The sequence below is a fragment of the Taudactylus pleione genome, unplaced genomic scaffold, assembly GCF_031769625.1.
Source record: "Taudactylus pleione unplaced genomic scaffold, aTauple2 ptg000819l, whole genome shotgun sequence".
Classification (NCBI taxonomy): domain Eukaryota; kingdom Metazoa; phylum Chordata; class Amphibia; order Anura; family Myobatrachidae; genus Taudactylus; species Taudactylus pleione.
The window spans coordinates 519,596-535,101 of record NW_028285221.1 but is presented as its reverse complement, the minus strand read 5'-3'; the positions used below and the strand labels follow the sequence as shown (position 1 = coordinate 535,101).

General features: G+C 43.4%; 1 protein-coding gene across 1 annotated transcript in view; it reads left to right on the top strand.

Annotated features, from left to right (window-relative positions):
* LOC148474690 (cytochrome P450 4B1-like) overlaps nucleotides 1-15,506 on the top strand; it is a 200,924-nt gene that overhangs the window by 167,204 nt on the left and 18,214 nt on the right. The window contains exon 11 of the mRNA XM_088458233.1: nucleotides 10,516-10,598. Within this exon, the coding sequence (XP_088314359.1) occupies nucleotides 10,516-10,598 (83 nt within the window). The remainder of the gene's footprint in view (nucleotides 1-10,515; nucleotides 10,599-15,506) is intronic.

Sequence of the window (15,506 nt, the reverse complement as noted above, 5' to 3'; positions counted from 1 at the left end):
CGAATGCGTATTACGACCCGTACGCATGCGCAGTTGTGCGAACATCGCTCGGAGAGAAGGAGCGGCCGCTTACGAGCGGCTCTGAATCAGGCCCTCAGTAACAGGGAGCAGCACACTCTGTATCAGGGAGCGGCACACTCTGTATCAGGGAGCGGCACACTCTGTAACGGGGAGCGGCACACTCAGTAACGGGGAGCGGCACACTCAGTAACAGGGAGCGGCACACTCTGTAATGGGGAGCGGCACACTCTGTAATGGGGAGCGGCACACTCTGTAACAGGGAGCGGCACACTCTGTATCAGGGAGCGGCACACTCTGTATCAGGGAGCGGCACACTCTGTAACAGGGAGCGGCACACTCTGTATCAGGGAGCGGCACACTCTGTAACAGGGAGCGGCACACTCAGTATCAGGGAGCGGCACAGTCAGGAATGGGGAGCGGGACTCTCGGTGATGGGCACACACTAATAACCTTTTTACACCACCACAAAAACCTGGGTTATTGCCAGGTTATCCCAAGTTACAGCTCGGTGTAAAATTGGTAACATGGTTCCAAAGACCCGGGAATCCAACCCGGCTAGCTTCCTGGGATGGTATGAGAAGGACCTGAGTTACAGGGCAATGTGAACCGGTAACCCCCATGTGACTCAGGTCCTGTTCACTGCACATGGAGAGCCGCATTCCTGGCACTTGAAGTCTTCTCTCAGCGCAGTAAGGATACTGAATTTGAACCTCTATACGCTCCTACCTATACCTTCTTAAACCTGCCTATAAACCTCTAAAATTGATGCTATTTGCATACTCAGTCATACAGTAAAATAAAGACTTTAGACCTTGAACATGTGTTTCCAAAGCACAAAGTATTATTCAAGTAAAGTACAGTCAGTTACAAGCTGTGATCTAAGTACAATTTAGCGCAAAGAATTATACAGACCCAAGTACAGTTATACATACGCACGCGCTCTGGGACCAGATACCGGCATCAGCAAGAAACCTCCGTCACTCAGCAATCAGCAAGAAGACTCCAGACTGGGGTCACAACACACACCTTTATACCCTTACAGAAACAGACAACACAATAGAGAGGTTTGTTGCTGATCCCATTGGTTCCCCATCACGGTGCGTTTGTTACAGGACATTTAACAGGTTCATTCAAATGGACACAGGTCAGCCTCCGGCAGCCGATTGTCTCCTCTATTCCCCCTGCATGCAAATCTAGGCTGCTGGTTTCACAAAATACATTTTGGTGCTTTATATCTCTACGGGCCCGTAAGTTGAGAATGCATGTTGCGATCTTCACACCGATGATACCGGGAAGCTGTTGAGAAAGTCCAGATCAGTATAACATCAAACACGGCTTACTTATCATGTATTAAACCTTAGATACCAAATAACCTTTATTTCACAGCATTTGTAATAAATGAACAAAACTTGGATCTTTTACTTTAAAGCTATGGAACCTTTTGTGTAAGTGTGTATTATGTAAGTATTAGGGATATGGGAAAAGACGCTAGTTAGATTTATCTGATTTGGGGCAGATGTGCACGCATGCAGCTAATAACAGCGTTCGCATGCAGGACATTGTGCATACGCTAATGTGCGTCATATTAACAGCGCAACTGTGTGTAATGTGCGGTGTTTATGCATGTGATTCTATTTATGATAGAAATTATATATATATATATATATATATATACATATATATATATCACTTCTTACTAACATTTTTTTAAACTGCAATGCAAATGTGTTATGGGCAGTGAGCTCCAACTCTCAAACAGGGTGGAGACCCCCAACCGTGCTGGTGCCGGCCTGTCTGACAGTGAGTTTAAAAGGGCAGATTTCTTACCAATGTTTATTCAGTCAAATTCCAGTCTCTGGGCCATATTACAATTGCCACAGCTACCCCTGTCCACATGTGGGTCTCTCCCTTTACATGCAAAAACATCCACAGTTCCTGGTGTATTGTTTTTTTCTAATTCCTTTTCTCAGGAAGCTGTTTTTCTAGTTGCTAACTGATACTGTGTTTGTTTTGGTATATTTCTATGCAAAGTTGTCCCCAGAATGGGCCTGTCATGGCTTCTAAAGGGATTACCAAAAACATTGCCATCTGTACTTAGCTCGTGAGTTGTTATTTAAAATGGCGTCTTGCAGATTCTTAATTTTAAGATGGAGTCTGGTTTCCATTCGCAAGATGGCGTCGCTCCAAGCTAATTTTACACTGATTCTGTCTCAGCCACTAAACCAGCTTCAACAGTCCACCCTTTGATAGCAAACAACATGCTATCATACTCTGATTTTAATATTAATTTTAGGCTTGCATATGGGGTATTATTTTAACGTTATTTTTACAGGATGGCACATGGTGGTTTCAATCCATCTATTATGGGTCTCTAGGGGGGGACATAAAACTACCATTATACTCATACCGCAGACCTTGGGAGATCATGTGAAAGATATGGGGATGCGCCAGTCCTATAAAGGAAGTTTTGAAGGGGAATAGAGACTTACATCATCTAAGATGTTTGAATGAGAAAAATAGCATTTTAATAATACATTCTAAGCATTTCTAAATGTAATATATTATATGATGGTATTTCTAGTTCAGGGTTGTAATGCAGTTCTACATTTACCTCAGTATTCATATTGTCATTACTGACCACCATCAGAATTTCGTTCTTTCATTTTACCTTATCTTTACATTTTCCACACTTCAACACAGTAGGAACACATTGGACACATATGCCAATTACTATGATGACAATCAGTATAAGGATCAGGAGTTTACCTATGCTTGCAATCATTTCCTGGACCCACTCTCCTAGACCTGAGAACCATTTCACTGGGTTCAACCATGAAACCCATTCCTCTACCTTCTACTCTACTTCAACCACTGAAGCATTATGGTTCTTTCGAAATTCCCATTTCTGCTGCAGAATTTCATCCATCTTCCGGTCTATCACCTCCTTGGGGTCACTGGTGTCATTGGTGACATAGGTGCAACACTTCACCCCAAATTGGGTGGCCAAAGTTATGTAGTACCCCCTAGTGACAGCTGTTAAATAATTTAACACTAGCCTGTGTTGCACCAGTTCTTTCTTGTATTCTTGCAATTCTCTACCTGTATACCTGAATGTGTCATCATACATCTCGGTGATATTATCTATCAATTTAGCAAGATCTTGGATATATCTAAAATTTAGTGTACCCCGAGCGATCCTGGTGGGATCCAGTGCTACTAAAACTTGAAAGCCAGTTGTCTCACTAATTAACTGAGTGGCTTTGTGCACGTCACCAGGTATCCTATTTCTTTGGTCTCTGTGTTCATACTGCGTGTGAAGATATGGTGATGGTGTGTTTTTATGAATACCAAGCATTTTACGATGTGTAAGGGTCATAATATTTGGAAGTAGTCTTCCCAAATAACACAACAATTACGGTACTATGATTGGTCAGACACTCCCCTCATTTGGCATAGCACTCCTCCTCCTGACTCCACTCCATCAGTGCTGCCATCAGCTCCCATCCCCTCTATCGGTCCTCCATCACAGAAACTGCGTATCCCCAAACAGATCATCACAACAGAAACTCTGGAAGAAAGAACTAGGATGACCACAGCAGACCACTCCATTGCTGGAAGCACTGATCTACACATTTCTTTAGCTCAGGTATCTCACTGCACCTTTAAACCCTCCCGGAACAGGCTCGCAATCGACAGTTTCACGTTATCTGCCTCGACTCCGCCCCGTATCTCCACCAGTTGGTTGACCTTTCTACAGTGAGTGTAATGGACCTGGGTATCTCTCTCAGCCACCTTCAAGGATGTGGTACTCGTCAACACCTGATACAGACCTTCCTACCAATCTATCAGATAACCTGAGCGTAAAAAAATTTGGATCATAATAAATTCTCCAGATTTAATATCATGACAGTTTGCTTCGGACATGTTAGTTAATAATACTTTAAATTTCTGTTATTCTTACTCATCTTCGTGAGACCCTGCACAGTAACCTCATTAGCATATTTTCACATGAGGCTGCCTGTTAAACAGTATCTCAAAGGGGGACAGATAAAAAGACAGTCTGGGATGATCTTGATATTAATACCCATCACCTTACACATGTTCTGGAAGACGTCACCTGTGAAATGAGTACCCCTTTCACTTTTAATAACTCTAGGGATATCGTATCTGCATACAAATTCCTGCAATTAAATCCTGTTATCAATAGCTACTGCTCTAGATATTGCTTGGGCCTCTGGGTTGGACAGTATTCCGAGTATTTGACCTTAGCCTGGCATGGCTGCCGTTTGTCCTTAGCAACCTTGTGTCCTGTGTGTGAGAGATAAAGCACAACAGTTTAATATCATTTAAACATGACCTAAATACAACAATAAATCATCCACATTTTACATTAGAACAGATCCATTGGCAGGTTGAAAAGATTGGAAAGATTGAGGTTGTGCATGAGGATATGAGTTTGGAGATGTTGTGTGGGGTGTGTATTTTGACCGTGTGTGGTAAGTGCGTTGCGGTGTTATTTGCATTACTTCTAGAGCTTAAATTCTAATGGCCAGTAGTTTCTCACTCTGGCTCTCTCTCTTCTTTGAGATGTTTTTGTCATGTTCTATGGTGGATTCTATGAGGGTATCTATTGTGCCTCCCCTCCAGCCAGGCTGTGAGGTCTGAACCCGGGTTTTTAGGTTCTCTTTAAGACCGACCATGACTATAGTGACAATCATTCCCCTGTGGTGAGTGCTATCTTTAATATCTTCTAACCCAGTGTACTGGGTGATAGCCTGCAGATCCCGGTCGCAATAATCTTCTGCAGATTCACTCTCCTTTTGCTTTATGGTGAAAATTTTGTTCCAGTTAACTACTACTGGAAAATATACACCCAATTGAGTTATAATACGGGACACTTCATCTGTTAAGGGAACGTCACCATCCAATACACAATCCGTGATAAATTTTGTCACGTCGGTATTGCGTGGCAGACAGGCCCTTAACACCACACGCCAATCTTTATTAGTTGGCTCATGAGAACTACCCAAATTCCTCAAAAATCTCTGGCATTTGGCTAATTCCTTTTTTGGAACAGGGAAATCATTCATGATGGAATTTAGCTCCACTCTTGTCCAAGGACAATGCATTACTACTTCCCTTGTGGGCACTACACTGTTTGCATCTGCATTTCCATTCGGAATAGTTATTGTCTGAATGGGATGCAGACCAGCTGCACTGCTACCTTTGACCTTATTACCTGGCTGGAGGTTTAGTCTGTTGCTGCTACGTATAGTATTAACAACTTCCTCTATGGGTGCAGAGGATGTTAGCACTTCCCGTGCTCTTACTGATAGAGATGGTGGCACCCCTTGTGATTGCCGTAGTGCAGCATCTAACATGTGTACAGCACGGGAAATGGCAGACATAACAATAGGCTCATTATCCACATCATAAACATTTTCCTTATGGTTACTTAAGAGAGGGTACAAATTGCTTGTTACATTTTTATGTGTTTTTTCAATAACTGTACCTGCACCCCCATCCATATAAGGTGGTGGTGGTGCACGTGAACTGTTGGCAATACCTTCCGCAACGCTACCTTGTTGCACGTGCACGCTATTTCGCAGCTCGCCCGAATTGCAATTTAGCGCTACGTGTGTACTTTCTGGTAATGCTTTCACAACGCTAGTTTGCGTCGCTTGCACATTTTTAAGCCACGCATCCCCCTCACGCTGCCACAATTTTAAACATTCGTAATATTTTACCTTTTTCACTCGAGAATGCACCAAACAGATGTGAGCTCGGACATTATTCAATATCTCCTTATCAAAACTACCAATTCTAGGAAACGGTCTAACACTCTTCCTCATCATATTAAACCATAAATCACAATACCTGGTTGCATTGGCACCATACTTAATATGCATAATATGTCGTGCCTACCCAAGTGGCGCTTCCAACAGCAGCAAATCATTTAACATCTCTACCGTTTGCTTGGCCACCATCCTGGGAGAACCCTAAGTTTTTCAATAAAGATTTAAATTGGTGAAAGGCAGTCTAGATACTCTCACTTACCTATGGAAGAAATTTCTAGATGCTCCCGCTCACCTATGGAAGAAATTTCTAGATGCCTCCACTCACCTATGGAAGAAATTTCTAGATGCCTCCACTCACCTATGGAAGAAATTTCTAGACGCTCCCGCTCACCTATCGAAGTTATTTCTAGATGATCCCACTCACCTATTATCTCTCAGTTTACAATCTCAAGTTTCCAGTGCAGCTCAACTACAATGCTCCAGTAACCCAACCTAATTACTAAACACTGTAATCACACTGAGAGCCGGTCCCTACAACAAAGACAACATGTACACCTGCTGATGTGTATAGAATGGTAGCTACTACCGAGCAGCTAGGCTAACTCCTGCACCTAGCCCTTAAGGATCACACCATACCCTTAACATTTAGGACCCGTGTTACACCCTAAACAAATACTCACGATCACACACTCTTTTCCTGCGCAGAAAAATACACGTTAACCCAGTTATCAGCTACAACTGATAAAGTAAACTCAACGGCTTTGTTTAAACAAGTGGCAGCACAACCGGAAATATGTATACGCTATTGTGCGACCAGTCACATAGACAATAATGCGACTACTACACAACCGTATGACTTACCCTTTAGCTGCGTACGCAAAAGTGCTTCTTTACTGCGCGCGCAAAAATGCGACTCAGCCATGTACACAATACTGCGGCACCCTTTTAAACTTAAAATACTATCAACAAAGGAAAACAAACTCTTTCCTTTCTTGTCCCTGGATTCTAGTCAGCGTACCTTGACTCACACAATAACGGGTAGCGATTTCTCAGCATCAAGTGATTGTAGGTAAAACCTGCATGTGGCCACTCCACCCTTTGCTGAGAGATCGATAACCATATGTTTATCATGTGAGTAGGTAAGTGACCTCACACTATGAGCCCCCAACAAAGGATACTGAATTTGAACCTCTATACGCTCCTACCTATACCTTCTAAAACCTGCCTATAAACCTCTAAAATTGACGCTATTTGCGTATGCAGTCATACAGTAAAATAAAGACTTTAGACCTTGAACATGTGTTTCCAAAGCACAAAGTATTATTCAAGTAAAGTACATTCAGATACAAGCTGTGATCTAAGTACAGTGTAGCGCAAAAAATTATACAGACCCAAGATACAGTTATACATACGCACGCGCTCTGAACCAGATACCGGCATCAACAAGAAACCTCCGTCACTCAGCAATCAGCAAGAAGACTCCAGACTGGGGTCACAACACACATATTTATACCCTTACAGAAACAGACAACACAATAGAGGAGTTTGTTGCTGATCCCATTGGTTCCCAGTGCGTGTGCATCTGTTACAGGACATTTAACAGGTTGATTCAAATGGACACAGAACAGCCTCCGACAGCCTATTGTCTCCTCTATTCCCCCTGCATGCAAATCTAGGCTGTTGGTTTCACAAAATACATTTTGGTGCTTTATATCTCTACGGCCCATAAGTTGAGAATGCATTTTGCGATCTTCACACCGATGATACCGGAAAGCTGTTGAGAAAGTGCAGATCAGTATAACACCAAACACGGCTTTCTTATCATGTATTAAACCTTAGATACCAAACAGCCTTTATTTCACAGCATTTGTAATAAATGAATAAAACATGGATCTTATACTTTATAGCTATGGAACCTTTTATGTGAGTGTGCATTGTGTAAGTATTAGGGGTTTGGGAAAAGACGCTAGTGAGGTTTATCTGATTTGGGGCAGATGTACACGAATGCAGCTAATAAACAGCATTCGCATGCAGGATATTGTGCATTCGCTAATGTGCGTCATGTTAACAGCACAACTGTGCGTAATGTGCGGTGTTTATGCTTGTGATTCTATTTATGATAGAAATGATATATACATACATACATATATCACTTCTTACTAAAAAATTTTTAAACTGCAATGCAAATGTGTTATGGGCAGTGAGCTCCACTCTCAAACAGGGTGGAGACCCCCAACCATGCTGGTGCCGGCCTGTCTGACAGTGAGTTTAAAAGAGCAGATTTCTTACCATTGTTCATTCAGTCAAATTCAAGTGTCTGGGCCATATTACAATTACCACAGCTACACCTGTCCACATGTGGGTCTCTCCCTTTACATGCAAAAACATCCACAGTTCCTGGTGTTTTGTCTTTTTGTAATTCCTTTTCTCAGGAAGCTGTTTTTCTAGTTGCTAACTGATACTGTGTTTGTTTTGGTATATTTCTATGCAAGGTTGTCCCCAGAATGCGCCTGTCATAGCTTCTAAAGGGATTACCAAAAACATTGCCATCTGTACTTAGCTCGTGAGTTGTAACTTAAAATGGCGTCGTACAGATTCTAATTTTTAAGACGGAGTCTGGTTTCCATTCGCAAGATGGCATCGCTCCAAGCTAATTTTACACTGATTCTGTCTCAGCCACTAAACCAGCTTCGACAGCAGGCAGAGGTACAGTAAGCCCCAGCAATGTCCCAGGTCCAGCCTGTGGTGTAACAAGGATCAAGCCATTGTGACACAGCTAGAAACCAGTGTTCAGTATCCTGTGCTGGACAGGAATTTACGTGGAAACGGGTATAATTATCTGCCAGGTGGCCTTTGTACTCAGGGCCGGATTAAGGACCACATGGGCCTGGGGCTGAATATGTTCAAGGGGCTATACTGAGAAGGGGAGAAGCTGTAACCAGTGCTATGCGGGTGACCAGAGCCAAGTGTGTGTGTACCCCCCATACACTATTACATACCTTCCTTCCGGGGTGGGAGCTGAATGTCTGCTTACAGAGGGTGTGTGGCCGGGCAATGATGACGTATTGGGGGCAGTGCCGAGGCCATGACCGCGTCATCATGGGCCTGCCCCCTCTTCACAATGCCGAAATGAACAGCGTTGTGAAGCAGGAGGCAGGGCCACGATGACGCCATTCAGCACGAATCGCTTCACAGTTTGGACACCTCCCTCCCAAATCTAAATCTCTCTGCACATTTTCTATCTGCCCCACCTGCAGTGCAGCACATTTTATATCTGCCCCCCCTGCAGTGCAGCACGGTGTCACCAAGATGATCTCTATCTCTATTCTCAACTCTGAATCAGGCCCTTAGTCTTATCTGGGGCAGCACTTCTTACACTCAGTCCCCAAGACACCCTAGCAGTCCAGGTTTAAGAATATCCAGGTTTAGGCAAAGCAAGTTAAACCAAAATGACTGAGGTACTAATTAAGTCAGAGGAGAGAGAGTTGCATGACCACACCCACTGCGTCACATAGCCTGGCTAAAGTATGGCATTTCTGCAAAAGTCTCCCAACGCAGCCGTAGGATCTTAAAGGGTTGTGCACACGTGATCTAACGACCTGATTCAGACCTGCTCGCTTGGATGCGCTCGCTCGTTGCTGGCCGATATTTGCATTCTGCGCATGCGTACGCATCACATTGCATGTGCGTGAATGACTGCGACTGATCAGGAAGCACTCGCTCGCTCAGCATAGACAGCGCAGCTGAATGAGTGACAGGAGAGGCCGTTTGTGGGTGGTAACAGGGGCAGGCCACTGGAAACAGGGGAGTGGAGGTGCGAACGCAGGCGTGCTTGTGTGTTCCAACGCCGTTTCAGAGGCGTGCATAATTAACAGGCAGCGTCATTGTACACGTCACCTGGGTGTATTTCACACTTAAGTGCTTACAGTTCTTGCGGCCGGGTATAGTCAAGTGCTGCGAGCACATCCGATGGTGCTCGATGCACCAATGATTTCATGCACTTCCTGGAGATGACGTGCGCAAGTGGTCATCTTATGAACGGTGGATAGGCGTCTGCATACACACAGTGATTGCTCGCCAAAACATAGTGGGCGGGCTAATGCCTTGCTGTGCGATCGCCTGCCTTGTTGGGCGTGCGCTGAATTTGCATACGCTGGGAGTGAGCGGCCACATTTAGCAAGCAGCTCTGAATCAGGCTCTAAGTCTGAAGTGACCCATACATCTGGCAACTTTTACAGCAATTCCCTGTTCTGCTGATGCCGGGGTCTGGGAATCGGGAATATTCAATATGTTGAAAAATCTCGAATCCCCAATCCCGAACCAAAATGAGATATATGGGCCCCTAATCTATTCAAAGAACCAGTGTCCACTCCATTTCCCATTGTTCTGTTTGTAATAACATCTGACATATGTGCATTATATGTGTTGTTATCTTATAGAGCATGCAGATAAATGTATTTGACATTTCTCCTAGTGCCACCATACCTGCAGTTGTGTTTTTCCAAATGATGTCATTGATTTATCATGTATATAGCCATTGGAAAGCTGCGTATACAATTACCTGTAGAAATGCTGGTGACACTGCAAGTAAGAAGCATCACAAATGTCAGCGGCTCCGTAGCCTGAGGGATCATGTGGTTGGAGACTATTTACAGATTTCCATTTGATATAAATCATGTGATTCTTATGTTTCCAGGTGTTTGACCCAATGAGATTTTCACCTGAGAACCAAACCAAGAAACACGCCTACAGCTTCATTCCGTTCTCAGCCGGATCCAGGTATAACTCCATCTACACAGCTACTCTCCTACATATGTGTTATTATATAGGCACTTATTCCATTACCTGTGAGACACACCTACAGCTTCCATCCCTTCTCAGCCGGATCCAGGTATAGCTCCTTCTACACAGCTACCCTCCAACATATGTGTTATTATATAGGCACTTATTCCATTACCTGTGAGACACACCTACAGCTTCCATCCCTTCTCAGCCGGATCCAGGTATAACTCCATCTACACAGCTACTCTCCAACATATGTGTTATTATATAGGCACTTATTCCATTACCTATTAGACATGCCTACACCTTCCTTCCCTTCTCAGCCGGATCCAGGTATAGCTCCTTCTACACAGCTACCCTCCAACATATGTGTTATTATATAGGCACTTATTCCATTACCTGTGAGACATGCCTACACCTTCCTTCCCTTCTCAGCCGGATCCAGGTATAACTCCTTCTACACAGCTACTCTCCAACATGTGTGTTATTATATAGGCACTTATTCCATTAACTGTGAGACACACCTACAGCTTCCATCCCTTCTCAGCCGGATCCAGGTATAACTCCATCTACACAGCTACTCTCCAACATATGTGTTATTATATAGGCACTTATTCCATTACCTGTGAGACACACCTACACCTTCCTTCCCTTCTCAGCCGGATCCAGGTATAACTCCTTCTACACAGCAACTCTCCTACATATGTGTTATTATATAGGCACTTATTCCATTACCTGTGAGACATGCCTACAGCTTCCTTCCCTTCTCAGCCGGATCCAGGTATAACTCCTTCTACACAGCTACTATCCAACATGTGTGTTATTATATAGGCACTTATTCCATTACCTGTGAGACATGCTTACACCTTCCTTCCCTTCTCAGCCGGATCCAAGTATAACTCCTTCTACACAGCTACTCTCCAACATATGTGTTATTATATAGGCACTTATTCCATTACCTGTGACACATGCCTACACCTTCCTTCCCTTCTCAGCCGGATCCAGGTATAACTCCTTCTACACAGCTACTCTCTTACATATGTGTTATTATAAAGGCACTTATTCCATTACCTGTGACACTTGCCTAAAGCTTCCTTCCCTTCTCAGCCGGATCCAGGTATAACTAATTCTACAAAGCTACTCTCCAACATGTGTGTTATTATATAGGCACTTATTCCATTACCTGTGAGACATTCCTACACCTTCCTTCCCTTATCAGCCTGATCCAGGTGTAACTCCTTCTACACAGCTACTCTCCAACATATGTGTTATTATATAGGCACTTATTCTATTACCTGTGATACATGCCTACACCTTCCTTCGATTCTCAGCCGGATCCAGGTATAACTCCTTCTACACAGCTACTCTCCAACATATGTGTTATTATATAGGCACTTATTCCATTACCTGTGAGACACGCCTACAGCTTCCTTCCCTTCTCAGCCGGATCCAGGTATAACTCCTTCTACATAGCTACTCTCCAACATATGTGTTATTATATAGGCATTTATTCCATTACCTATGATACATGCCTACACCTTCCTTCCCTTCTCAGCCGGATCCAGGTATATCTCCTTCTACACAGCTACTCTCCAACATATGTGTTATTATATAGGCACTTATTCCATTACCTGTGAGACACGCCTACAGCTTCCTTCCCTTCTCAGCCGGATCCAGGTATAACTCCTTCTACATAGCTACTCTCCAACATATGTGTTATTATATAGGCATTTATTCCATTACCTATGATAAATGCCTACACCTTCCTTCCCTTCTCAGCCGGATCCATGTATATCTCCTTCTACACAGCTACTCTCCAACATGTGTGTTATTATATAGGCACTTATTCCATTACCTATGATACATGCCTACACCTTCCTTCCCTTCTCAGCCGGATCCAGGTATAACTCCTTCTACACAGCTACTCTCCAACATATGTGTTATTATATAGGCACTTATTCCATTACCTGTGAGACATGCCTACAGCTTCCTTCCCTTCTTCGCCGGATCCAGGTATAACTCCTTCTACACAGCTACTCTCCAACATATTTGTTATTATATAGGCACTTATTCCATTACCTATGATACATGCCTACACCTTCCTTCCCTTCTCAGCCGGATCCAGGTATAACTCCTTCTACACAGCTACTCTCTTACATATGTGTTATTATATAGGCACTTATTCCATTACCTGTGAGACATGCCTAAAGCTTCCTTCCCTTCTTCGCCGGATCCAGGTATAACTCCTTCTACACAGCTACTCTCCAACATATTTGTTATTATATAGGCACTTATTCCATTACCTATGATACATGCCTACACCTTCCTTACCTTCTCAGCCGGATCCAGGTATAACTCCTTCTACACAGCTACTCTCCAACATATATGTTATTATATAGGCACTTATCCCATTACCTGTGAGACATGCCTACAGCTTTCTTCCCTTCTTAGCCTGATCCAGGTATAACTCCTTCTACACAGCTACTCTCCAACATATGTGTTATTATATAGGCACTTATTCCATTACCTGTGAGACACACCTACACCTTTCTTCCCTTCTCAGCCAGATCCAGGTGTAACTCCTTCTACACAGCTACTCTCCAACATATGTGTTATTATATAGGCACTTATTCCATTACCTGTGAGACACACCTACACCTTTCTTCCCTTCTCAGCCAGATCCAGGTGTAACTCCTTCTACACAGCTACTCTCCAACATATGTGTTATTATATAGACACTTATTCCATTACCTGTGAGACATGCCTACAGCTGCCTTCCCTTCTCAGCCAGATCCAGGTATAACTCCTTCTACACAGCTACTCTCCTACATATGTTATTATATAGACACTTATTCCATTACCTGTGAGATACACCTACACCTTCCTTCCCTTCTCAGCCGGATCCAGGTATAACTCCTTCTACACAGCTACTCTCTTACATATGTGTTATTATATAGGCACTTATTCCATTACCTGTGAGACACGCCTACAGCTTCCTTCCCTTCTCAGCCAGATCCAGCTATAACTCCTTCTACACAGCTACTCTCCAACATATGTGTTATTATATAGGCACTTATTCCATTACCTGTGAGACATTCCTACACCTTCCTTCCCTTCTCAGCCAGATCCAGGTGTATCTCCTTCTACACAGCTACTCTCCAACATATGTTTTATTATATAGGCACTTATTCCATTACCTGTGAGACATGCCTACACCTTCCGTCCCTTCTCAGCCAGATCCAGGTATAACTCCTTCTACACAGCTACTCTCCAACATATGTGTTATTATATAGGCACTTATTCCATTACCTGTGAGACATGCCTACAGCTTCCTTCCCTTCTCAGCCGGATCCAGGTATAACTCCTTCTACACAGCTACTCTCCAACATGTGTGTTATTATATAGGCACTTATTCCATTACCTGTGAGACATGCCTACACCTTCCTTCCCTTCTCAGCCGGATCCAGGTATAACACCTTCTACACAGCTACTCTCCAACATATGTGTTATTATATAGGCACTTATTCCATTACCTGTGAGACACGCCTACAGCTTCCTTCCCTTCTCAGCCGGATCCAGGTATAACTCCTTCTACACAGCTACTCTCCAACATATGTGTTATTATATAGGCACTTATTCCATTACCTGTGAGACATGCCTACACCTTTCTTCCCTTCTCAGCCAGATCCAGGTATAACTAGTTCTACACAGCTACTCTCCAACATATGTGTTATTATATAGGCACTTATTCTATTACCTGTGAGACATGCCTACAGCTGCCTTCCCTTCTCAGCCAGATCCAGGTATAACTCCTTCTACACAGCTACTCTCCTACATATGTTATTATATAGGCACTTATTCCATTACCTGTGAGACATGCCTACACCTTCCTTCCCTTCTCAGCCGGATCCAGATATAACTCCTTCTACACAGCTACTCTCCAACATATGTGTTATTATATAGGCACTTATTCCATTACCTGTGAGACACCCCTACAGCTTCCTTCCCTTCTCAGCCAGATCCAGGTATAACTCCTTCTACACAGCTACTCTCCAACATATGTGTTATTATATAGGCACTTATTCCATTACCTGTGAGACATGCCTACAGCTTCCTTCCCTTCTCAGCCGGATCCAGGTATAACTCCTTCTACACAGATATTCTCCAACATGTGTGTTATTATATAGGTACTTATTCCATTACCTGTGACACATGCCTACACCTTCCGTCCCTTCTCAGCCAGATCCAGGTATAACTCCTTCTACACAGCTACTCTCCAACATATGTGTTATTATATAGGCACTTATTCCATTACCTGTGAGACATGCCTACAGCTTCCATCCCTTCTCAACCGGATCCAGGTATAACTCCTTCTACACAGCTACTCTCCAACATATGTGTTATTATATAGGCACTTATTCCATTACCTGTGAGACATGCCTACACCTTCCTTCCCTTCTCAGCCGGATCCAGGTATAACTCCTTCCACACAGCTACACTCCAACATGTGTGTTATTATATAGGTACTTATTCCATTACCTGTGAGACACGCCTACACCTTCCTTCCCTTCTCAGCCGGATCCAGGTATATCTCCTTCTACACAGCTACTCTCCAACATATGTGTTATTATATAGGCACTTATTCTATTACCTCTGATACATGCCTACACCTTCCTTCCCTTCTCAGCCGGATCCAGATATAACTCCTTCTACACAGTTACTCTCCTACATATGTGTTATTATTTAGGCACTTATTCCATTACCTGTGAGACATGCCTACAGCTTCCTTCCCTTCTTAGCCGGATCCAGGTATAACTCCTTCTACACAGCTACTCTCCAACATATATGTTATTATATAGGCACTTATTCCATTACCTGTGAGACATGCCTACACATTCCTTCTCT